Source organism: Oncorhynchus masou, chromosome 32, assembly GCF_036934945.1.
Source record: "Oncorhynchus masou masou isolate Uvic2021 chromosome 32, UVic_Omas_1.1, whole genome shotgun sequence".
Taxonomy (NCBI): domain Eukaryota; kingdom Metazoa; phylum Chordata; class Actinopteri; order Salmoniformes; family Salmonidae; genus Oncorhynchus; species Oncorhynchus masou.
Window position 1 is genome coordinate 42,460,354 of NC_088243.1, and position 27,074 is coordinate 42,487,427.

At 44.4% G+C, this 27,074-nt stretch overlaps 1 protein-coding gene across 2 annotated transcripts in view; it reads left to right on the forward strand.

Moving 5' to 3' along the window:
* Positions 1 to 25,037, forward strand: part of msrab (methionine sulfoxide reductase Ab) — a 44,313-nt gene extending 19,276 nt beyond the window's left edge. For both annotated transcript variants that reach the window (XM_064954179.1, XM_064954180.1), the window contains exons 5-6: positions 6,033 to 6,139; positions 21,614 to 25,037. In XM_064954179.1, the coding sequence (XP_064810251.1) occupies positions 6,033 to 6,139; positions 21,614 to 21,799 (293 nt within the window). In that variant the 3' untranslated portion in view covers positions 21,800 to 25,037. The remainder of the gene's footprint in view (positions 1 to 6,032; positions 6,140 to 21,613) is intronic.
* Positions 25,038 to 27,074: the final 2,037 nt, after the last annotated feature.

A 27,074-nucleotide genomic window follows, 5' to 3' on the forward strand; every position in this document is an offset into this window, starting at 1 on the left:
GCTGTGTCGTAAAATGATCAAACCCTGTATGTGACATCTGCATATGGAAATACTCAAATGTAACGTTTGTTCCTGTGTGGATTCGAAAACTACTGTACTAAGAGCTTGTAGATTCTCTTGGGCGCATATACATCATCACACACATTACGTGTACGCACTCTCAAAACGCATTCACACACATACAGAGCACACACCCACACATACATGAAGAGACGCATACAGACAGACAGACAGACAGACACACAGACAGACAGACAAACAGACAGCCACACACACACACACACACACACACACACACACACACACACACACACACACACACACACACACACACACACACACACACACACAGACACATATATACAGAGAGCACACACACGCTTGGCTGCTTCAGCAGTTCGTTACTTCCTTGTTAAAAGAGGGACCCAACCCCCTGTTCTCTCAGCGGACCCCGGGGCTCTCAATCTGTCTGGAGGATAAGAGCATCTTATCTCCCCTTTCCTTACCCATTCACCCCTCTCCTCCTCCCATCCCTCCATCCCCCTCTCCCCCCATCCCCTAACACCCCAGAGCTGATGCTTTCCTTTCCTCTCCTCTCCTCTTCCCTCCTTTCCTCTCCTCTCATTTCCACTCCTTTTCTCTGCTCTCATTTCCTCTCCCCTTCTCTCCTCTCCTCCTCATTCCCCTCTCCTATTGTCCCGTCAGCACATCCGCAGAGCGGCGCTATGAGTCGACCGCTCCCCCCGAGGCCGTCCCGCTCATCTTCACGCTCCCCTTTTATGTCTTAGTCACTCTCTCCTCTCCTCATCCTCTCTCTCTTCCCCCATCATCAACCCCCACTCTTCATCTTACCCCCCTCCCCCCTTTGTCTCCTCTCGTCTGTTTTTTTTCCCTCCTTCCCCCTCTTTCTCGTTCTTTCGTACATTTTTTGAAGACATGCCCGCCATGTGTCTGGCTGCCAATGCTGCTGCGTCAGTGAGCAAGGCAACAAAATGGCCGACGCAAACGTTTTCTTCAGAGGACAGCGACGCGCTCGCTGTGTGACTGTTGAAGTGATAGACCTGGGCCACGTTCAGTAGGCTCCACGTGTCAATCGTTGCACAATGAAATGGCACGAATAGAGCTGACCCGATTCCTTATTCTACATTTCAGAGCGGCATGTTTGTTCGACATAATGTATCTGAATGTGCCGCACTGCTGTGTCCTGCTCAATTGCGGGCCTGTTTACGCTAGCACAGGACCACGGAACCTGTATTTGCATTGATGCATTTTCCATGTTTCTCTTCACTAGGTTCCATTATTTTTTCCCGTTCTGCGAGTTAGCTTATGCATGGACACAAAGAGGTAAGAGATAGGTTTTGCAGTATATGGTACAGGGCATATAAGTACGTGAATACCTCCCTTTACCTCCCACACACATGCTGAAGACAGCAAACCAACTTCGCGGTTGTGAATGTCGAGAGGATTCCACATAAATCAAATTGCCAAACGCATCAACGAACTGCGGGACCCTTTTTATTTGATTTCTTTCTACCTCCCCCTATAAGCCAGTGACGCCATCACACATTTGTCTGCTACCATCCATCCATCCCATCTTACCTCCCCTCCTCCCCAGCTGGAAAAGACACGCATCCCTAATGACACACATCTCCCCCCCCCCGCCATATTTTAGGGGAACCCCCTATCTAAAGCGAGACGCCCTCTTGGGGGGTGACCTTAACCCCCCCCTGCCGCACCCCTCCGTCATGCTGAAAGTGGCCCACTCCCCTTCTCATTACCACGTGTCACTGACGACGGGTGGGGTGACAGGTCAAATTTATGGAGATTGTCTGCGTTGTGTGTGTGTGGTAGTAGGTGAGGCCTCCCGGTATGGCATTAATATCTCATTGAGGAGATGAATTAGCTTGTGATGAGACACAACAAACAATCACCAGACATGTACCCGGTGAACCCCCCCCCCAAATACACCAATATGTGGTGATAGGAGGTGAGGTTTTTGTATATACACACACACACAGACAGACAGACAGACAGACAGACAGACAGACAGACACACACACAGGGTCGTGTTACCATAGCGGGAAGACTTGGACGACACAGTGATCAAATCAAATTGTATTTGTCAGATGTGCCGATTACAAAAGTGTAGACGTTACCGTGAAATGCTTGCTTACACGCCCTTTCCCAACAACGCAGTTCAGAAGTTAGAACATGAACAAGTAGAGAAACAGAAAAATAGTAGCACAATATAATAGCACAATGAAATAGCAATAACATGGCTATGTACAAGGAGTAGCAGCAGACAAGCAGAGCGTCTTCCCCTGTCCTTCTCCATGATCCTCAGTGTGTGTGCGTCCGTGCGTCACCCTCAGCCAACCCTCTGAGGAGCAGCCCTGTTCTACTTTAGCAGGGTTAGCTGAAGGGCTAGCTGTGCCCTCTTCCTCAATGATCCCCTACACCTAACCCCTACCCTCTCACCCTGCCAGAGAGAGAGAGAGAGCGCGGTGGAGGGACGGGACGGGTGACTGTTTGTTTGTGTGACTGCCATCCTGCTCGTGCACATCTACACGCACGTTTCATTGCGTACGGGCCCTGAGGGGTCTTTCTTACGTTTCTCTCTCCTGCGCGTCAGCAACGGGTTACGTAAGACAGGGGCAAAAATAGCAGCAGTGAGTGGAGCGGTCGGTCTCTGGGTTGGCACGCACACAGCTCAAGTAGTCCCTTCGGGCCACAGCGCTACCTGGGTGCTGGCTGTTGCTCCAACACTGGGGGCTTTAGTGGCACTGCGGCTCTCTAGTACTGTTCTGTAGTACTATTGCCTTTCTTTAGAATAGAAGTTTAGAATAGAATACAATTTGAATACTAGCTGTGAACGAAGGAGTTTGGCTTGTGTTTAGTGTGTTTGTCTCTGAAAATAGAAAAAGTGTTATTGTGTGTGTAGATATTACTGTGGGCTAAGTTAAGCTATTCTAATCACATCGGATAGCCTTACGCCTAATAGGCTTATTTTTTATGCGAGTCGATTTGAATAAAATTGCCTGTGTTGTCTTGGTTCTGTTCTTTGGTGTGAATTATTGCGAGATGTGCAAGGTTATGGCGCAGGATTGCATTGGCTTCCTTGCCAATCCATGCGCTCTGTTCTGCTCTGTCCTAGCTGCCGACTGTGACACTGAGTGACTGAGTTGTCCTCGTCTCCGCTCCACTCTCTGCCAGGCACGGAGACATGAGTGCGTGCGTACGTATATTTGCGTGCAAAGGCGCGTGGCACTGCCGACAGCAGGGTGAAAAGGGAACTAAAGAGAGGCCAGAGAGGAGGAGAGGAACGCGGCGAGAAGTAGCGGCTAATTGGAGCACTTTAAGTTGTTAATGGGATAAGGGAGAGGACACACACACATTTACACCATAACACCGTCTCCATCAAACATAGTTTGTTATCTTTTGGCTTGAGTATTTAAAACAAAGTGTTAAGCACTGAGGTGCTGAGATGGTGGTGGGGGTGTCTGCCATTTTGTTTTCTGAATTATGGTTCATCATCATTTCGAGTAGACCTTTCTCCCTCAGTTCTCTTCCCTCTTTCCACCCCTACTCCTCGTCCTCCTCCCTCCCTCCCGTTTGACTTTTTTTTATAGCAGCCGGCGTGCCCCTTAATCTGATTAACTTCTTACCGTTTCATCCACTTTTTTGCCTGCAACTGAAAAACACACAAATCTGTGCATAGTATAAGGCCTACACAAACGTGCACACACACACAATGCACAGACATGTTTCAAATACACACACTCAGACCTATGCACACACATACCCACACACTTTTCACAGACACACACACACACACACACACACACACACACTCACACACTCCTCATCCGGCCACGCAATTTCATCAGAGTGGCAGAGAGAGATGAAAGAAAGAGAGAGGGGCAGAGAGAGAAATACAGGAAAGAGACAGAAAGGAACGAAAGAAAGAAAGAGGCTTTTAGGATGTATCCACATCCAACAACTGCCAGAAGTAGGAAGCTAGCTGCAGGGACTGTAGTGTGTACGTATGTGCCGGAGTTAGTGCTGAAAGAGATTTTCTTTCTGGAGAATGGATAAGTAGGAAATCTCTTGAGGGTTTAAAGCACAACCAAGAGGGCTGTGTACCAAATGGCACCCGATTCCATCTACTTTGGGCCCACGGCCCATAGGACTGTGGTCAACGGTAGTGCACCACACAGGGAACAGGGTGCCATTTGGGACGCAGGCGAGATGTGTTGTTGGGGAGAGTTGTCACTACTAACTAGTAATCTCCCTAGAACTCAGAAAACAAACTTTTTATCACCCAACTTTTGTTGCCACATTTTTAGATGGGGGGGGGGGGGGGCATTTTTGGGAAGGGGATCGTTTTTTTTAAGAACACAATTATAATTAGGGCTTGGTGGTGCGTAGGTTAGGTGGGTGACCTTTTGTGAAATGTGCAGAGGGTGGGGTAACCCCTAGCCCCCTCTACACCCCCCATTATCCCCTCTGTTTTCAGAAGCAAGGCACTCATGAATTATTCAAGAGGAGCAGGGAGGGTCTCATTAATAATTTCTGATGCTCTTTGATGGATGGTGGAGAAAAATAAGGGCCCTTAAAAATAAAGGAAGGGGAAGAGAAGGAAAGAGGGCAGAGATGGGGAGTTTTTAAGTATTAGATTATTTTTGGGGCTCTGAGGAGTTCTTAAAGGAAGAGTAAGAGGGATCAAATGTGACATGATTTACAATATTTAATCGTGATATAGGATGAAGTGTGATGATGCCGTGGATCATGTCATGGATTCCTTGGTTTCATCATTGTCTCCCTCTACTCCATCACAACCTCTGAAGTGAAAACTATAACATTTTATTTTATTCTATTTTATTCCTTTCTATTCTGTTCCATGATATTATATTAAATTAATTCCATTTAATTATATTCTATTTTATTATATTCCATTCTATCTTTCTGCTCTCCTCCTACATTCATCTCTCCCCCTTCCCTCTTTAAAAAAAAACTAAGTTAACCTGAGTCTCTTTTGCTTCCAAAATATTTGTTGACAACTGTTTGTCATCCTACGTCATGGTGAAAGCCATGTGGGGCATGAAGTGGCAACGGCGATGGTCACTGTGGCTGGTTAGGGACCCTAGGACGTCACATGGGAAGGTCAAGCGGAACGGTCGGCGGCGCTGGGGCAGCCAATCAGGGAGCGTTGTTGTGCCCTTTGATGAAGGTGTTTTGGCGGCAGCCATAAGCACTGACGGGAGCTGGGGGTAAAATGGCCTTCATCCAGCCCTGCCGAGAGAGAAGGAGAGAGAGAAAGAGAGGGACAGAGGGAGGGGGGGGGAATATGACAGAGGGATAGAAGGAGAAAGGGATCAGAAGCAGGACAGAGAGTGAAATTGAGAGGGAGGGAGGGATGTGAAGAAGGACCAGAGAGGGGAAGATGGTGAAAGAGGGAGAGAGAGCGAGAGAGAGAGAGAAAGAGAGCGATGAATAGAGGGACAGACGGCCTGAAAGAGACTCTGATGCCATTCGATGCCAAACGTCCCCCAGGATAGTGGCATTTCAAAAGTAGAAAATAGAAGCAAGCTTTTTGGCCACTTAGCAGTACATATACGGGAGCCAAGTCTTCTCCAACGCGTCTGATGTAAAGCTGATGAAAATATTGACAAGCTGCAGAGCACAGCTTGACGAGCCGCGCTAGCAGACTGAGAATGGGAAACAGATACACTGCCTGTCCTCTACTACTGTGTCTACAACACAAGAGAAAGAGCTGCACTTTTATAGAAATAGATGCACGGAGATGTTTAAATGGGTAACTCAATGACAAATGTAATTTCAGTTCACTTACAATTTGAATATTTTTTTCATACAGTATGGAAATGTAGCCAGGCGGCGTGGAAAATGTATGCTACAATCTTGACCAGTCAAGTCTGCTCCTTCATGGGAAAAATATGATGTGTATATCACAATGTTTGTTGGCACTTCTACTACAATTACCTGCGTTGTCTGTCTCGTCGGTGTGCTTTCAGGGATGAAGCAGCAGGCAGACTATGGAACCCAGTACCGTTCAGCCATTTACGCCTCCAGTCCCTCTCAACAGGAGCTGGCTCTCAACACCAGACAAGCCTACCAAGAGGTGCTGAAAAACCTTCTAACCCTACGCTAACTACACGAACAAACACGCACACACCCACACCCGTGTGCATTCACACACACATAGACGCACACACGCACCAATGGCGGTCGGTGCCGTTTAAGATGAGGGAGGACGATAAGGCGTGGCCTTATTTCTATGACAGCATATTGGGATGACTGTCATTCATATTCAATTCACCCAGCTCAATGTGACCTCGATAGGTTTAGGCTACTACATGATACTCAAATGTTCCCTATACCCACCACGAGGTTGCTACAACCTAGCTTATGCATGAAAGTTTACAACGTAGGAGCACACAGGTCGAGATAATTGTTTTAGGTGACAGACTGGCACATTTAATAGCGCCTTGCACACTCTTGCCTGCATCTAGCTGGTCTAGGGTGTGATCATTAGTCCAACAATTTGCAAACGAGAGTTTCTATTGGACAAATGAAGGTATGTTTATCCCCGTTTCATTCTGTTTGCTGGAGTTTAAGAAACATTTTTCAACAGAATCAGTGGAATGGATACACCCTGATCACATGTAAACACAATTCACTTTCATAGCAGCCACGTTGTATTCTTTGGAGTGTCTAGGCGCTCCCCTTCTCTCACCTTTTCCCTTCGCTTGTGGACTTCAATGCATAACAGCTGTCTGTCACCAGGTGAAAGCCAAACCATATCATAAGCCCTGACCTCTACACACAGCCTACATGGATGTCACCATATTAGCTAAAGTAACGGCATAATCAGCATACTGTAGCTAATAGAACTAACGCATCAGTAAAGCCGCTACAATCATGCAGTACAGTGTGTACAGTCAGTAAGCAGTTTAGCAGTTACATCTACGAGCCCCGGTGGCAATAAAGGTCTAAAACCAAAAGCTTATCTTGACTTGGAAGAGTTCCAGTGTTGGATAGTCATAGCCAGCTAGCTAAGATAGCATCCCTCTGTTTGATCCGGGTGTTTGAGTAGGCTAAACTAGCTAGTTGCATTTGCTAGCAAAGTAAGTGAAAGTGAAAAATAATTTCTCTCTCTCTCTTGCTTCTTCTTCATTTTTGAAGAAATCAATTTGTTCAAAACTGTTCAACTACCGTCTTTCTCTCTCTTTGAGTCAACTAGTCTCCTGGCACCTACTACCAAAACCCTTTCAAAGCCACTTACATCTTTTGTCTTGCCCGTTCACCCTCTGAATGGCACACACACAATCCATGTATTAATGTCACAAGGCTTAAAAATCATTCTTTAACCTGTCTCCTTCCCTTCATCTACACTGATTGGAGTGGATTTAACAGGTGGCATCAATAAGGGATCATAGCTTTCACCTGGTTCAGTCTATGTCTTGGATAGAGTAGGTGTTCCTATTGTTTTGTCAGTGTACTCACATACACTATGATCTAACACTACACTTCTAACACGTTGCCTCTTACACTAGGATAACAGTTTTGTTTTTTGCCCTAGCACTACATAATAATAATAATAATAATGATGAACTCATCATCAAGCTGCGATTATTTGAACCAGCTGTGTAGTGTTAGCGCAAAAACCAGGGTCTCCAGGAACGAGTTTGGGAAATACTGGTTTAAACAAACCTGAATCTCTGCTTTACGTTGACATTACGTCATTATTAGGGAATTTTGATATCACAAGTGCCGCTGTGTAAAAACACAGACTACTTTTTGCTCCTCGGGTTCACTTGTCTCCAGCAAGTCATGATTCATTGCTAGCAAAGGATAACCCTTCAATATCATAGAACCAGGTACTTACTGTAGCACCGTAGGAGGCCATTCCTTCTCTTGCTAGAATAAAAGACGCCCCTGCTGTGTTCCGACCTGGTACCGACGAACCTGCAGTTTGCAGTTCGCAATGCTCGTCAGTGGTCGAGAACTTGACTTTGAGCCAATCAGAGAACACAAACCTCCACATGGGAAAGCCAACAAAAGTGACAAGATAAAGGAAAAAAGAGGGCACTTTTCCCCGGTGTTGTCCAACCCCTATTTCACGAGAATTGTTTAAACTAAAACAATAAAGCCTTATAATACGTCTTTACATCTAGCTAAGGAATCTTGTGCTTGAAGGATTTTTTGTTTGTTAGGTTGAGTTTGATAATGTGCACCAGGCAGTCACACACACTTCATATGAAACAAATGGGGTGGTAAAGTGCAGCACAATGCACACAACACTAAATGTTTTACCAAACTAGTGATATATCAAGATTTTGATGAAATAATTTAATTCACTCTCCATTATTCCATGGTTAGTGCTATCTGGGATCCTTGGGACATCCCTACCCTGAACCCTAAACTGAAAAATAACCCTTACCTAACCTTAACCCTTACCTTAACCATTTTCATTTTCAAGGACCCTCACTTAGCATTGTCCCTTCCTGCTTGCTAACTAACATTAGCTAAATGGTTAGCATCGCCATTTAGCACAATGTAGCTAGGTACTCCACCGACTCTCTACAGTTAACAGGCAGCTTAATTCAAAAACAAATCCATTGTGATGTAATTATATCTAGTTGAGGCCATCTGGTTAGTATCAACAAGGGCTTACTACATATTCTAGCTAGCTAGCAACAATGTCAGAACATTAATTAGCTTAATAGCTACAGGCACAAGTCAACCAGCCACTGCCACCTTGTGGCCTGGAGTATTTAAACAAAGCAAATTGGAGGTAGAACTGTTCTATGTGAACAACAGAAAGTTAACTTCCATCACTCTGGGCAGAGGTGGTAAGTACCTATCGGCAGTCAGGTTTCTAAGTGTGTCTGACCCTTTAGTCTACAGAGGTGCCATTTTGGGCCTCTTCGCATCAGTTGCACTGAGAAGACAGTGAAATGCTTGACACAGCAGAGGCCTCAGCAGGGTTTGTGACTGAGCGGGACTCTGTTGTCCCTCTTGTTTTCTGTTGAGTCAGGTCACTGGGCTCTTGGCTGACACTGAGGTTACAGAGGTGGCAGGGCATGTCCTACTGTCCTTCTGTGACAGTCTGGACGGACCTAGCCCTCCACCCCTCTGGGGGGGTCATAATATATGTGTGTGTGGTGGTTCCTGGGGTGTGAGGTTCATGTGTCTCATTACGATTTAGGAAAGGAAAGGGGATACCTAGTCAGTTGCACAACTGAATGCATTCAATTTGTCTTCCGCATTTAACCTAACCCCTCTGAATCATTTTGTGTGTGTGTGGGGGGGGGGCTCAGCGGCCTTTTGACAGCCCTTCAGTCTCGGCTCTGTGATCTGATTGCATCCCCGCCCTGTCCCCTTCCTAGCTCCCCTTGTCCCCTCTCTTTGGTCCCAGCTGCCACCCCTGCCTGACATTTGACCCCTGCCCAAGGCCAAGGCTAGGGAGGTGGGGAGGGGGGGGGGTCGCTGTCACAGCAACCTGACAGCCCACCAGTCCATGACCGCTGACCCTGGGACCGAACAGTTACCATGGCGATCCCATTCCCCTCATTTCCTATGAATCCCATTTAGGACGGGATGGAGGAATGGATTAGGCAATACATGTGCGTCTCAGAGTCGGTTTGGATTAATGTGCCATTAGAGAGAGAGAGAGAGAGAGAGAGAGAGGCGCAGGTTGTCAATCTAAGATGGGGTGAATAGGCGAGATGGCTTGTTTCACAAACTGGCCTCCAGTAGAAAAGATCAGGGCTTTAGAGGCTAACTGTTAACCCCAGTCATTGTCATTGAGAGGTTAACCACTAACCCCAGTCAATGCCATTGAGAGGCTAACTGCTAACCCCAGTCATTGCCACTGAGAGGCTAACTGCTAAGCCCAGTCATTGTCATTGAGAGGCTAACCGCTAACCCCAGTCATTGGCTGCATGTGCAGATAGGGGGCTTGCTGCGGTTGGGGCCGTTCAAGATCACAACGGTCAAAGCAGTTGACAATAAACTGTTGAAACAAACGTTTGCTTCTCAGGGAGCTTGTGGCCTTGTTGGTTAGTTTTGAACAATTGCATATTGTAGAGAGAGATTTGTTTTGTAAGCTTGGGTCATGTTCATTAGGCACCGAAATTGACAAAAACGGAATAAAACAGAGAAGGACCACTTGTCCAATAAGAAACACTTATTTCCGATTTGTGTTGCACAATGTTTTTCGTTGCATACCTTAATGAATGGAACCCTGCCATAGAAGGACTTCCGTCTCTCTGTGATAACTTAAATGGTTAGTCTTTTCTATATACCTCAAGTTCTCATTCGTACAGTGCCAAAGCACATCTGATGGATTTCAAAGAATCTGTCCGTTGCAAAATAGCTGATGTAATGTGAAATTACTATTGCTCTGCCGTCTCATTACGATTTGGTGCTCTGTGCTCTGTGTGTGTGTGTGTGTGTGTGTGTGTGTGTGTGTGTGTGTGTGTGTGTGTGTGTGTGTGTGTGTGTGTGTGTGTGTGTGTGTGTGTGTGTGTGTGTGTGTGTGTGTGTGTGTGCGTGTGTGTGTGTGTGTACTGCACGCACGTCCACTGCAAGCATGACTGTGTGTGCTTACGTGTGTGTGTGTGTATGTACAGTGCCCGTATGTGTGTGTGCCCCCCTAAAAGCACATCCTCATCCTTGGAGAGATGTGGTTGGCTTGGCAATAGGTACTAGAGGCTGCCCAAGATTCTGCCACACACACAGACGCACGTACACACAGCCCAATGAATAATTAACCCTTACAAGGCTCCTTCCTTTTGCAGGGCTTTCAGTTTCTTAACTTCGGTACAGCGGCACAAAAAAGATAGTGTGCGTATTTAAAGCAACAACAAAAAATAGAGAGGCAGAAAAGCTTGTTTAAGCGTGAGAAGAGGGGAGGGCATGGAGGAGAGGAGAGGGGGATGAGTAGAGGATGAGGTTTTAGAATTCGCTCTAATGAAATTTGAAATGTGCGGAACATCAAAGACTTCTGAAGCAGCGCTGCTGTGCTAAGGAGCACCATAACGCCCCCCCCCCCCCACACACACACTCTCTGTCTCTCTTCCCCCCCTCTCTCTCTCTCTCTGTCTCCATATCTCTCTACCTCTCTCTCTCCTGTCTTTCCCTCTCCCTCAATCCCTCTACATTTCTCTCTCTTTCTCCATCTCTCTTTCCTCCCTCTACTTCTCTCTCGCTCTCTTCCTTTTCATATTTTCTCCTTTTCTGTCTCTCTCCTGTGGTGTCTCTCCTGAGCTAGGGGGAAGAAAGGAGGGATGGGAGGGTTTGATTAAGGGGAGAAGCGTGGCGGGGGGATGGTGTGAGGTGGGCTAGGGGGTTTGTAGGAAGTTGGGGGAGGGTGTGACCGCGTTCCGTTCTGTGTGTAGAACAATGGTTTTTAACAAGCCAGCCAGAGTGCATTGAGTGAGTGTGCGTGCTTGCGCCCGTGCGTGTGTGCACCTTTGTGTGTGTGCGTGTGCGTGCGCCTGAGTATGTGATCGGAGAGCCTTGGCGAAGCAAGTGTGCGCTCTGATAAGAGAGCCTGGCTTAAAGAGCTGTGTGTGTGTGTGTGGGGGGGGGGGGGGTGTTGTGGGCTAAAAAGTCTAGAGGAGAGACCCAGGCGTTCTTCAATGGGGGCAGAACTGCTCTTTTCGGGGCTCTAAAGAGTGTAGTGTACCTGTGCTCTTTTACAGTCACTACGGAATGCCTTATCCAATTCGTCACCTTGGTTTGGTCCATAAAACTCCTGTCCTTCCCTATGTGTGGTCTTTGACTGTGTGCCTGTTTGTGTGTGCCCATGTATGTGTCTACGTACAGTAGACAGTTAGGTTAGGACATCTACTTTGTGCATGACACAAGTCATTATTTATTTATTTTTTTTATTTTTTATTTTTTATTATTTTTTTAAACAGACAGATTACTTCACTTATAACTAACTCACTGTATCACAATTCCAGTGGGTCATAAGTTTACATACACTAAGTTGACTGTGCCTATAAACAGCTTGGAAAATGCCAGAAAATTGTGTCATGGCTTTAGAAGTGTCTGATACGGTAATTGACAACATTTGGGGCGGCAGGGTAGCCTAGTGGTTAGAGTGTTGGACTAGTAACCAAAAGGTTGCAAGTTCGAATCCCCGAGCTGACAAGGTACAAATCTGTCATTCTGCCCCTGAACAGGCAGTTAACCCACTGTTCCTAGGCCGTCATAAGAATTTGTTCTTAACTGACTTGCCTAGTAAAATAAAGGTAAAATTAAAAATTAAAAAAATTGGAGGAGTCAATTGGAGGTATTTCAAGGCCTACCTTCAAACTCAGTGCCTCTTTGCTTGTCATCATGGGGAAATCAAAAGAAATCAGCCAAGACCTCTGGAAAAAAATTGTAGACCTCCACAAGTCTGGCTCATTCTTGGGAGCAATTTCCAAATATCTGAAGGTACCACGTTCATCTGTACAAACAATAGTACGCAAGTAAAACACCATGGGACCACGCAGCCATCATACCGCTCAGGAAGGAGACTCTTTCTGCCTCCTAGAGATGAACATACTTTGGTGCAACAAATGCAAATCATTCCCAGAACAAAAGCAAAGGACCTTGTGAAGATTCTGGAGGAAACAGGTACAAAAGTATCAATATCCACAGTACAACAAGTCCTATATCCACGTAACCTGAAAGGCCGCTCAGCAAGGAAGAAGCCACTGCTCCAAAACCTCCATTAAAAAGCCAGACTACGGTTTGCAACTGCACATGGGGACAAAGATCATACTTTTTTGAGAAATGTCCCCTTGTCTGATGAAACAAAAATAGAACTGTTTGGCCATAATGACCATTGTTATGTTTGGAGGGAAAGGGGGAGGCTTGCAAGCCGAAGAACACCATCACAACCGTGAAGCACGGGGGTGGGAAGCACCATGTTGTGTGGGTGCTTTGCTGCAGGAGGGACTGGTGCACTTCACAAAATAGATAGCGTCATGAGGAAGGAAAATGATGTGGATATATTGAAGCAACATCCCAAGACATCAGTCAGGAAGTTAAGGCTTGGTCGCAAATGGGTTTTCCAAATGGACAATGACCCCAAGCATACTTCCAAAGTTGTGGCAAAATTGCTTAAGGACAACAAAGTCAAGGTATTGGAGTGGCCATCACAAAGCCCTGACCTCAATCCTATAGAAAATGTGTGGGCAGAACTGAAAAAGCGTGTGTGAGCATGGAGGCCTACAAACTAGACTCAGTTACACCAGCTCTGTCAGGAGGAATGGGACAAAATTCACACAATTTGTTGTGGGAAGGTTGTGGAAGGCTACCTGAAACGTTTGACCCAAGTTAAACAATTTAAAGGCAATGCTACCAAATACTAATTGAGTGTATGTTAACTTCCGTCCCACTGGGAATGTGATGAAAGAAATAAAAGCTGAAATAAATCCTTCTCTCTACTATTATTCTGACATTTCACATTCTTAAAATAAAGTGGTGATCCTAACTGACCTATGACAGGGCATTTTTACCAGGATTAAATGTCAGGAATTGTGAAAAACTGAGTTTAAATGTATTTGGCTCAAGTGTATGTAATCTTCCAACTTCAACTGTATGTCCTTGCACCACGTTGTGTCTCAGCATACCCTTGAGTTGAACTATCAGTGATATATATCTCTATTATCCCCATAGTCTGTATTTTGTCTCACACACACACACACACACACACACACACACACACACACACACGCACACACGCACACACACATACACACACGCACATGCACACGCACATGCACACACAGACACACACACACACACCCCTTAGTCCTACTTATCCACCCTCTAGTTTATAACCGCCACAGTGAAAAAGGCTCTGAATGCTACTAAAATCCACTACCGTTCACTATTGAACATGCAAAACCCATGCAGGTAACACATGCATATACTTGCGTGCATTCATATGTACATATACAGAATAAGTATTTTGAAGGTCATGAATAAGTCGAAATTAAAGGAGTGTTCATAGGTGAGCTGTGTGATATCGCAGCGTGTAGCCGGAGTGCTGTGGCTGTGAAAAAGCACAGCCACGCTGGCTGGTGTCTCGCTGCCTCCCAAACAAAATGTAGGTTCACACTCTGGCTGCAGATTTGAGAAGCAACCTAAAATGGATGCCTGACCCGGTCTGTGAGTGGGATGAGCGGAGAAGCGCTTACACGCTCTTCATCCTACGTGCCCAGATGCGCACTCACACATACTCACACACACAGAAATGAGCATGCACACTCACACTCTCACAGAGGATACACAGAACGTAGCACCCACTCACACGGCAAATGTACTTTACATATAGTACCAGTCAAAAGTTTGGACACACCTACTCATTCCAGGGTTTTTCTTTATTTGGACTATTTTGTACATTGTAGAATAATAGTGAAGAAATCAAAACTATGAAATAACACATATGGAATCATGTAGTAACCAAAAAAGTGTAAAATAAATCAAAATGTGTTTTATATTTGAGATTCTTCAAAGTAGCCACCCTTTGCCTTGATGACAGCTTGGCACACTCTTGGCATTCTCTCAACCGGCTTCATCGGGTAGTCACCTGGAATACATTTCAATTAACAGGTGTGCCTTTTTAAAAGTTAATTTGTGGTATTTCTTTCCTTCTTAATGCGTTTGAGCCAATCAGTTGTGTTGTGACAAGGTAGGGGTGGTATACAGAAGATAGCCCTATTTGGTAAAAGACCAAGTCCATATTATGCCAAGAACAGCTCAAATAAGCAAAGAGAAATGACGGTCCATCATTATTTTAAAGACGTGGAGGTCAGTTCATCCGCAAAATTTCAAGAAATTTTAAAGTTTCTTCAAGTGCAGTTGCAAAAACCATCAAGCTCTATGATGAAACTGGTTCTCCTGAAGACCGCCACAAGAAAGGAAGACCCAGAGTTACCTCTGCTGAAGAGGATAAGTTCATTAGAGTTAACTGGGACTCAGATTGCAGCCCAAATAAATGCTTCACAGAGTTCAAGTAACAGACACATCTCAACATCAACTGTTCAGAGGCGACTGTGTGATTCAGGCCTTCCTTCATTGTCGAATTGCTGCAAAGAAACCGCTATTAGAGGACACCAATAATAAGTGACTTGCTTGGGACAAGAAACACAAGCAACGGACATTAGACTGGTGGAAATCTGTCCTTGGTCTGATGATTCCAAATGTGAGATTTTGTTGTGAGATGCAGAGTAGGTGAACGCATGATCTCCGCATGTGTAGTTCCCACCGTGAAGCATGGAGGAGGAGGTGTGATGGTGTGGGGGTGCTTTGCTGGTGACACTGTCTGTGATTTATTTAGAATTCATGGCACGCTTAACCAGCATGGCTGCCACAGCATTCTGCAGCGATACGCCATCCCATCTGGTTTGCACTTGGGACTATCATTTGTTTTTCAGCAGGACAATGACCCAACACACCTCCCGGCTGTGTAAGGGCTATTTAACCAAGAAGGAGAGTGATAGAGTGCTCCCTCCACAATCATCTGACCTCAACCCTATTGAGATGGTTTGGGATGAGTTGGACCGCAGAGTACAGGCCAACAAGTGGTCAGCAATTCCTTCAAGACTGTTGGAAAAGCATTCCAGGTGAAGCTGGAGAGCTGGAGAGTGCAAAGCTGTGCAAAACAAGAGTGTGCAAAGCTGTCATCAAGGCAAAGGGTGCCTACTTTGAAGAATCTTTGTTTACTACATGATTCCATATGTGTTATTTCATAGTGTTGATGTCTTCACTATTATTCTACAATGTAGAAAATAGTTCAAATAAAGAAAAACCCTTGAATGAGTAGGTGTGTCCAAACTTTTGACTGGAACTGTATATGATGTGCGCTGTCAGTTCACTGTTCCCATAAAGAACAAAGGCCATAATTGGAGAGTAGGGATACACAAACACACGCACACTCAAAAGTGTTCTTGGCTCTGTCGCTGTCCCAAACCTGTCAGGAGAAGACATTAATAGTCAGGCCTCTAAAGTTTCTTCTCTCTACTCCGTTTCTCTGTCCTCCTTTTTTTTCCAGATAAAGAGTGAAGAGCAGGGGGCTTCCCTATTCCTCTCTTATTTGCCGTTACCTCTCCCCGCCTATCCATCTCCATGCCCCTCTCCTCTTCATCACCCTCCATCACCCTCTTTCCATGCCCCTCTCCTCTTCATCACCCTCTTTCATCACCCTCTCTCCTCTTCATCGCCCTCTTTCAATCTCCCCCCTCACTCAGGTCATTTGGTGCACTGTCATGGCTGCTCGCTTTGTCTATCTGGATAACAATTGTGTCGAACCTCTCCCTTCCCTTCGTCTTTCAGCTATTATTTTGCTGTTAATCCTCTACATAGGGAAGGATTCCCCAACTGGCAGGATTTTAATTGGCCCAGAAGTTTTCAGAGCAAAAAATATATATATATATATTTTAAAGTTTTATTGTTGGACATAAAAAAACTGTAAAAACAGCAACAAATAACATAATTTTAATTTTGGAAATCTGTTCCAAACTATTCACACGCATAATAGAGAGATATATGTGACCGTAAACAAATGCAAGCAAGGTTTGAAATGATTATGTTTTAGTCTAAAGTTATGCAATGCTTTCGGAAAGTATTCCGACCCCTTGACTTTTCCCACGTTTTGTTATGTCATTTTTTTCCAGCAATCTTCGCACAACACCCGATAATGACAATGCAAAAAAAAAACTCTCTATATGGTCCCACAGTTGACAGTGCATGTCAGTGCAAAAACCAAGCCATGAGGTCGAAGGAATTGCCCGTAGAGCTCCGAGACAGGAATGTGTTCAAGGCACAGATCTGGGGATTTTAGCAGCATTGAAGGTCCAAAAGAACACAGTGGCCTCCATCATCCTTAAATGGAAAAGTTTGTAGCCACCAAGACTCTTCCTAGAGCTGGCCGCCCGTTCAAACTGATCAATCGGGGGAGAGGGGCCTTGGCGATGGTCACTCTGACAGAGCTCTAGAGTTCCTCTGTGGAGATGAGAGAACCTTGCAAAAGGACAACCATCTCTGCAGCACTCCACCAATCAGACTATTATGGTAGAGTGGCCAGACGGAAGCCACTCCTCAGTAAAAAGCACATGACAGCCTTGGAGTTTGCCAAAAGGCACCAAAACACTCTCAGACCATGAGAAACAAGATTCTCTGGTCTGATGAAACCAAGATTGAACCTGGGCAAAGTGTCTGAATAACTTATGTAATTCTGATATTTCGGTAGTTTTTATAAATTAGAAAAAATGTGTCACTATGGGGTATTGTGTGTAGATTGATGAGGGGGCAAAAAAAAAAAAAATGTTTTTGAATATGGCTGTAACGTAACAAAATGTGTAAAAAGTCAATGGGGTCTGAATACTTTCCGAAGGCACTATATCCTTTTTGGGCTTTTTGCGGTCACTTTACAGTCTACAAATGATGTTCCGACCCCCTGACCATCTGCGCCAGTAAAAGTCCTGCGGCTGAATGTAAATGATGATCCCTGATGTCAGGAGCATCATATTATAATATTATATCACAATGAGGTATTGCTTTTCGAGACATTTTTTTGTAACTTTTTACAAGATATTGTAGAGTGCACCGTGTGAAGATGAGAATACAGTGCCTTGCGAAAGTATTCGGCCCCCTTGAACTTTGCGACCTTTTGCCACATTTCAGGCTTCAAACATAAAGATATAAAACTGTATTTTTTGTGAAGAATCAACAACAAGTGGGACACAATCATGAAGTGGAACGACGTTTATTGGATATTTCAAACTTTTTTAACAAATCAAAAACTGAAAAATTGGGCGTGCAAAATTATTCAGCCCCCTTAAGTTAATACTTTGTAGCGCCACCTTTTGCTGCGATTACAGCTGTAAGTCGCTTGGGGTATGTCTCTATCAGTTTTGCACATCGAGAGACTGAAATTTTTTCCCTTTCCTCCTTGCAAAACAGCTCGAGCTCAGTGAGGTTGGATGGAGAGCATTTGTGAACAGCAGTTTTCAGTTCTTTCCACAGATTCTCGATTGGATTCAGGTCTGGACATTGACTTGGCCATTCTAACACCTGGATATGTTTATTTTGAACCATTCCATTGTAGATTTTGCTTTATGTTTTGGATCATTGTCTTGTTGGAAGACAAATCTCCGTCCTAGTCTCAGGGCTTTTGCAGACTCCATCAGGTTTTCTTCCAGAATGGTCCTGTATTTGGCTCCATCCATCTTCCCATCAATTTTAACCATCTTCCCTGTCCCTGCTGAAGAAAAGCAGGCCCAAACCATGATGCTGCCACCACCATGTTTGACAGTGGGGATGGTGTGTTCAGGGTTATGGGCTGTGTTGCTTTTACGCCAAACATAACGTTTTGCATTGTTGCCAAAAAGTTCAATTTTGGTTTAATCTGACCAGAGCACCTTCTTCCACATGTTTGGTGTGTCTCCCAGGTGGCTTGTGGCAAACTTTAAACAACACTTTTTATGGATATCTTTAAGAAATGGCTTTCTTCTTGCCACTCTTCCATAAAGATTTGTGCAATATACGACTGATTGTTGTCCTATGGACAGAGTCTCCCACCTCAGCTGTAGATCTCTGCAGTTCATCCAGAGTGATCATGGGCCTCTTGGCTGCATCTCTGATCAGTCTTCTCCTTGTATGAGCTGAAAGTTTAGAGGGACGGCCAGGTCTTGGTAGATTTGCAGTGGTCTGATACTCCTTCCATTTCAATATTATCGCTTGCACAGTGCTCCTTGGGATGTTTAAAGCTTGGGAAATCTTTTTGTATCCAAATCTGGCTTTAAACTTCTTCACAACAGTCTCGGACCTGCCTGGTGTGTTCCTTGTTCTTCATGATGCTCTCTGCGCTTTTAACGGACCTCTGAAACTATCACAATGCAGGTGCATTTATACGGAGACTTGATTACACACAGGTGGATTGTATTTATCATCATTAGTCATTTAGGTCAACATTGGATCATTCAGAGATCCTCACTGAACTTCTGGAGAGAGTTTGCTGCACTGAAAATAAAGGGGCTGAATAATTTTGCACGCTCAATTTTTCAGTTTTTAATTTGTTAAAAAAGTTTGAAATATCCAATAATTGTCGTTCCACTTCATGATTGTGTCCCACTCGTTGTTGATTCTTCACAAAAAAATACAGTTTTATATCTTTATGTTTAAAGCCTGAAATGTGGCAAAAGGTCGCAAAGTTCAAGGGGGCTGAATACTTTCGCAAGGCACTGTATACGTGTATTGTTTTCGAGCAACCTTTCTTTGATTGAGTAACGTATTTGTATTGTAGTAACATTATTATGGGATGCTGTGTGCTCTGTTTAGATATTATGGTATGTCATTTATCTGTGAAGCATTACCCAGAAGAGGACTGGGGAGAAAAGGAACAGTCCTTTAGCTTGCTTTTGACAGAACTGTCAACCATGTTTTTTTAAAGATTGCATAAATGACCATGTCCATGGTGAGGGCAAAACTCCTCTAATAATGTCCAACTGATGACTCAATGTGTTTGTGTGTGTCACTCTCTCTTTCTGTCTCTCTCTCTCTCTCTCTGTCTCTCTGTCTCTCTTTCTGTCGCTCTCTCGGTCTTTCTGTCTCTCGCTCTTTCTGTCTCTCTCGCTCTCTTTCTCTCTCTACAGCGTGGGCCTCCCGAAGTAGATATAGAGAGAATACGGTAGATAAATAGAGAGTGAACCTTTCTTTTTCTTTACCCGGTGTGTCACATTTTATTTGTGTCGGGCGTCCGTCTCTCTCTCTAACGGTGGGGGGGGGGGTGTCTCTTGCTTTCTCGCTTGACTGGAGCTACGGTGAAGCTCGCTCTCCACGGTCCTTCCGTCGTCACACGGGAGAGAGACGCGCTCGCTCGGCCGTAGTGCCTTTGACAGCCAAGCCTTTCCGACAGGCGTGAAGATGGTCTGACTGAGCTAGCTCGCAATGCAGGGCTCACTGGGGCTAGTGTAGCGCTAAGGTGCCCTGCACTCAAAGGCTATTCAGTCAGACCCATTGCTAACACTAGCGCTCGCGGATTCTCCAGCCGCAGTGAGCCTTGCGGATCCACTACGGCATTTTGACACGACGTGACTGCATGCATTCTGATTTATGGGCTCAAAATGGCTGCCGTATTGTGACTTGCATTAGAGTCAGGCTTGAGAGTGTAGCCTATTCCTTCTCTGTTATCAGGCCATTTCTTGGGCATTGTGTTCCTCTCATATAAAAGCGAACCTCTAATGCATCTGATACCCTGGGGCTTTCTGTCTATAATGAGTGTGTAGTGGGCCTATTTATAGTCTGGAAAAGCTGCCCTCCATTGTAAAATATGCAAAGGGTGGGCAATCCCTTTGCAGCTTTCATTGGGGAATGTGTATATTATAACAGTGCATTTGCCATAGGAATATCCTACATTTAATATAATTGCAATGCTTTTTGTCCCTCAACTTCTCAAAATGTGGCATTTGATTTTGATGCAATGTCAGTCTGAAATATCTCAGCACAAACCGTATTGGCCAGTGAGGACTGATGGTCTTGAATCCTGTTTTGAACGTGCTCGGGTTCTAAATGATCCTTTGGCTACAGATCTAGGATCAACTTACCTCCTCAAATACTAACCTTCTCTACTCCATCAAAATCAGTCTGTTTTCTGGGGGCAGTCAGTGCTTTGATATAGAGAGAGAACCACCACCTCGGGCATCACCTCCAGCACAATCCCACTCTAAATTCTTCACTGCTGCCTTGTGGCTGAAGGCTGGTACTGCATGTCGCGGCTTTATTCTTTCTCCCTGACAAATAAGGGACTAATACTGCTCTGTAGCAGTACAATGTCTCTCCGCGATTTTTGGCATCCTCTCTCCGCCTCTCGGTCCTTCCAATGTGTTTTGAGAACGAGGCCAAGACTACGAGGATGCAAAGAATCGTGGAAGGATGAAGGGATCCCCTTGTGGCGGTGAACAATCCAGCACACCTTAGAATGATTGTTTTTGTTGGGGTCTCCAGAGTGCTAGTCTTTAAATGTATTTTGCGGGTGGAAGGAAGCCTTGTGTTTTGCTGCAACGGAGTACTCCCTCAGCAGGTAGAGTGTTTGAATCCTGCTCTCGAGGTGCTTACACCATGTTGCAACACTTATGGAGAGCTCAAAGCTACCAGGGACTCTTTCAAGCGTTGTCCCAGAGCGCGAGGAACAGAGCCAACGCTATAGAGAAACAGAGTCTGTTTCATGTGTCAATCAATCAACCACGCTGCTTTCTAAGTCAGAGAGCAGATCCATTATCTTTGGAAAAAGTGCACCTGGTTCATGTTCTGGGTATATCGTAGCAAAACATTTCAAAATGTTGTGCAATGGATAACAAAAATGAGCAGTTTGGCTCCATTTCCGGTTATTTTTCTTAGATTTTCTGACTAGTGAACAAAACCTTGAAGTCAGTTTGTAGCTGTTCTTATGATTAGGGCATTTCCTGACCATGTAACCTGACTAATGCCTCAAAAACAGAATCTAGAATTTTTCCTGGTCAGGAGGAAAATCTCCTGGCTCCGTTCATGATACCTTTCTTGTATTTTGACCTTGTGTCCATTTCAGGTGTTATCTGAGAAGGGCTATGGATCCATCACCACAGAGGTCCTAGAGGGCCAGGAGTTCTTCTACGCGGAAGACTACCACCAGCAGTACCTGAAGAAGGTCCCCAAGGGCTACTGCTGTCTGAAGGGGACCGGGGTGAACTGTCCCATCGGAGCTGAAGCAGACGATGACAAAGATGAGCTGTGAAAAGAGAGAGAGAGTGGGTAGAGAGAGAGAGAGTGGGTAGAGAGAGAGAGAGGGTAGAGAGAGTGGATTGAATACAAGGTGGGTTTTTCGCAGATCTGAGTTTGTAGCTATCCAGGTGGAAATCATGCTTTTTAATTTTCCTGCTTCATATAGTCTCTTTATGGCCAATTTAGGAGACTTGTTTGGACAATCTTGACTTTCTATAAACAATCAGCAGTAGGTATGGGTTGAAAAATGTTTCCACTCCCTAAAGTGTTTCTGAACTCGCTTAGCATTGTGTTAATTTGACTAATTGGCTAAATCATTTCAAAAGTATTTAGCAATCTGTATGAACTCTATTGTATACAATGATAATTGTATTTTCTCATTTAAATTGAAGTGTTACAGTTCAATATAGCCCAATTTAAGGTTATTTTATTATTATATTGGTGCATGATGCCATGAGACCTCTTTGTATGCGAGGCTGAAGTACTGATAGAAATCCACAAGATGGCAATATATACCAACAAGCTTAACCTCTCAACAAAACAGCTTCAGGATTTCATTCCATCCACTCAATGTGACATCCTCACCCTTTAGGGCTATCTTCCATTAAGAGAGAGATTAGTACCCTTTCCGTAGAAGGGATTTGCACATTGTGGTAGAATAATTTTTTACATGTGTGTTGGAATCACATCAGTTTTCTCTCCTTCCATTGTCTCATTGCTCAGAAACATACACTGAGTATATACCGAACATTAGGAACACATTTCTGATATTTAGTTGCCTTCAGAACAGCCTCACTTAGCCAGGGCATGGACTCTACAATGTGCCGAAAGCATTCCACAGGGATACTGGCCCATGTTGACTCCATTGCTTTCCAAAGTTGTGTCAAGTTGGCTGGATGTCCTTTGGGTGGTGGACCATTCTCGATACGCACGGGAAACTGTTGAGCATGAAAAACTCAGCAGCATTGCAGTTCTTGACACTTCTCCCATACCCTGTTCAAAGGCACTTATATTTTTTGCCTTGCCCATTGACCCTCTGAATGGCACACATACACAATCCATGTCTCAATTGTCTCGAAAGCTTAAAAATCCTTCTTTAAACTGTCTCCTCCCCTTCACCTACACGGATTGAAGTGGATTTAACAAGTGACATCAATAAGGGATTATAGCTTTCACCTGGTCAGTCTATGCCATGGAAAGAGCAGGTATTCATTATGTGTTGTACACTCAGGCTTATGTGTGAGAGCATCCCTGGTTTTCAGCTAAACAAAATCAAATCGTTTATTGGTGGAGTACACAGTTTAGCAGATGTTGTAGTGGGTGCAGCGAAATGCATATGTTACCGGCTCCTAACAATACCGTAAAATGTTTTTTAAAAAGCACACAGGGCCTCCCGAGTGGTGCAGTGGTCTAAGACACTGCATTGCAGTGTTAGCTGTGCCACTAGAGAACCTGGTACGTGTTCAGGCTCTGTTGCACCCGGCCGCGACCGGGAGACCCACGGGGCGGCTCACAATTGGCCCAGCATCGTCCAGGTTAGGGAAGGTTTTGAGCGGCAGCGCACTAGCGACTCCTGTGGCAGGAGCGGGCGCAATGCCACAGGAGTGTTTTTGTGTTTCGGAGGATGCACGGCTCTCGATCTTCGCCTCTCCCGAGTCCGTACGGAAGTTGCAGCGATGGGACAAGACTCTAACTACCAATTGGATACCACGGAATTGGGGAGAAAAAAAGCACTATAAATCAAGAACATTGGGACAAAGCCAATTAATAACCTAAATAGCATCGTAACAGTAATCAAAATGCAAACTATACGCATGTACACTGGAAGATTTTAGACAAGATATGCTATATTGAATAAAAATATACATGCAACAATGTCAAATATTTTACTGAGTAACAGTTCATATGAGGAAATCTGTGAATTGAAATATTGAAATTTCACATGACTGGGAATACAGATGCATATCAGATACATCATTTTTTTCACGCAGGAAAAAAAGATAAAACGCGTAAAAAAAACATCTTGCTGCGTTTTGTAAAAACAGATCTAAAATGCTTCCAATTGTAATTTATGCTCGTTATCAGACTGATTGTTTGCTTCAGTTGCACTTCTAAACTCTGATGTGTAGCTTATTTTAAAATGCTAGATTAACTTTAAGCAAAACATTAAGGAAATGTAGCTGGCTTTCTATAATAGCCCTAAACATTAGAAATATGATGGCCATACATAGTTATGCAAAAAATACCTTGCCTTTTCATTGTAAGCTCATTTACTTGTGTGGCTGTGTTGCACTAATGTATTTTCTGTGAAGGAAAACTGTAGTTGCACGTCCCTTTTCACTCTATTGAAGCAAATAAAAACACAGTTGACTTTCAATATAAAACGTGACCGCTATCACCTGCTCCTGCTTTCTACTGTTGTGCTATTTACAAACAAACACGTGACTGGCTCAACTGTGCTGGGGACATAAGTAAGCTTCATAATGCAAAATAATGTGACGGATAAAAATGAAGTATGGGATCTTTATCTCCTAACGTATTGCACAAGTTGACTGCAGGTATTTACTTAAAAAAATAGCTACAAATATCAAATGTATTGAAAAACTTCAAATAAATATTTTCAACAGTATTGAAAAACCATCCCGTGGCTATTTCCAAATACCCCAGTATACAGTATATGCAGAATACCGCCCAAGCCTAGTATGTTCAGCAGTAGATATATTAGAGTAAGCTATGCCAAGAATCCAGTATATAAATAAATATGTATAAATGTATATGTATAAACAGTATAACTAAATATAAAGTACAGTAGTACAAAATATTTGAATGAGCTACAGTATGTAAGAAACAGGAAGTGTCCAATGGTTCAATGTCTCTATGAAATGGGACAGCAGAGTTGGCTGTGTGGGAGTGTGTGTGAATTTGTGTATGTGCGTGTGTTTATGAGTATGAGGTGTGTGTGTGTGTGTTTTGCATCACATGGTAGACGGCTAGTGATGGCTGTTCAACAGTCTGATACCTGGTAATAGAAGCAGTGTTATAGTCTCTCTGTCTTGACACTGATGCGCCTGCACTATCTCTGTCTGCGCCGAGTGAACAGTCTGTGAGGTCCTTAATAATCTACAGAGTGGCCATTAAAGCTGACATCCGCGATAGGCGAAACAAATGTGCCCCTAGGCGCATTTGTTATTGTTTTTGTTTTGAGGAAATGAAAATCCAGCATGGTGGTAAAATAAAAACGTAGTACTCTGTTGTTGTATCGCATGTACAATGATGTCCGGGGGGGGGGTGTTTGTGTCACTCCCTGGCCATAGAGAGGCTTTTTATTCTCTATTTTGGTTAGGCCATGGTGTGACTAGGATGGGCGTTCTATGTTTGTATTTCTTTGTTAATGGCCGGGTATGGTTCTCAATCAGGGACAGCTAGCTGTCTGTCGTCTCTGATTGAGAACCATACTTAGGTAGCCTTTTCCCACCTGTGTTTTGTGGGTAATTATTTTTCCGCTTGTGTTTGTGTGCACCTCGGTTGCGTCACGGTCTTTGCTGTTTACCTGTTTGTTTTTTGGTTGTTTCGGTTTCACTTTCATTAAAAGATGTGGAACTACATGCACGCTGCGCCTTGGTTGATTTATGACAGGGAGTTTGAGGATAGCGAGCGTGACAGACTTACCCACCACAAGAAGACCAAGCAGCGTGTGCCAACCTGGAGGAGGAGTTGGACCGGGGAGGAGAGAATGGTAGAGGACAAGACCCGGTCACTGAAGTCCGAGAGGCAGCCCCAAACATTTTTTTGGGGTGGACACATGGGGAGTGTGGCGGAGTCAGGTTGGAGACCTGAGCCCACTCCCCGTGCTTACTGGGGCAAGCAGGTGACAGGTCAGGCCCCGTGCTATGGGGTGATGCGCACTGTGTCTCGGCCGTGTATTCACAGGCCGGTGTGCTCGGTGCCAGCGTCCCGCATTTCCCGGGTGGAAGCCTGTGTGTCCAGTGCCTCGGCCAAGGAAGAGGCCGCCTGTATGTCTCCCCAGCCTAGTGAGTCCTGTGCCTGCTCTCAGAACCAAGCCACCCTCCTGTCCGGAGCTGCCAGAGTGAACCATCCATTTGTAAACTAAATAAGGTTCTTCTTCTAAATATGTTGGTAATCCCTGAGTCTCTGTTTGAGAGGGGTGTGTGTGTGTGTGTGTGTGTGTGTGTGTGTGTGTGTGTGTCACCTTTTCTGCTCTTCAGATGAGCAACACTGGGACTTCTTGAATATGATTCACAGACTGTTTTAGAACTCAGACAAACCTTATTATAGACAGAAGATTGAACATGCAAATACACACGCATACACTAACGGATCTCCTCTTCATCTGAGGAGGAGTAAGGATCAGACCAAAGGGCAGCGTGGTAAGTGTTCATGGTGATTTTAATAAAAGAAAGCACTGAACACTGAATCAAAACAATAAACGATGACGTGAATATACCAAAACAGTACCGTGTGACCCAAACACTCACACGGGAACAAACACCCACAAACCATGATTCTAACGACACCTGCCTCTGATTGAGAACCATACTAGGCCGAAAACAAAAACCAACATAGAAAAACAAACAGACTCCCCACCACAACTCACGCCCTAACCATACTAAAAAAAATAATCAAATAACAGAACCATGGTCAGAACGTGACACACACACACACACAAATACACACAACAGTTCATATAGAGAGAGACACAGACTTGTCAGTGGCGGTGGGTGCCGTTCAAGGTAAGGGATATAAAAATATATATATTATGAGCATGGCCTTATTTCTATTACAGCGTATTGGATGACTGTCATTAATTTTCCCTTCACTGAGATCAATATATAATCGATATGTTTAGGCTACTACATGACACTCACATTTTTCCTATAACCATCTTGAAGTTGCTACAACCTAGCCTATGAATGAAAGTTTACAACGTAAGTGCACAGGTCAAGAGAAGAATGTGAGTAATCAAGGTGACAGGCAGTGACACATTCAATAACGCCTTGCACACTCTTGCCTGCATCTTTTTTTCAGGTTTTAAGTTTTAATGTCACATGCACAAGTACAGTGAAATGCCATTCTTGCAAACTCAAAAAAGAGAGTGCAAATATTGAAATTAAAGTCGATAAAAATATAAGGTAAACTCTGTCCATGTACAGTTGAAGTCGGAAGTTTACATACACCTTAGCCAAATACATTTAAACTCAGTTTTTCCACAATTCCTGACATTTAATCCAAGTACAAATTCCTGGTCTTAGGTCAGGTAGGATCACCAC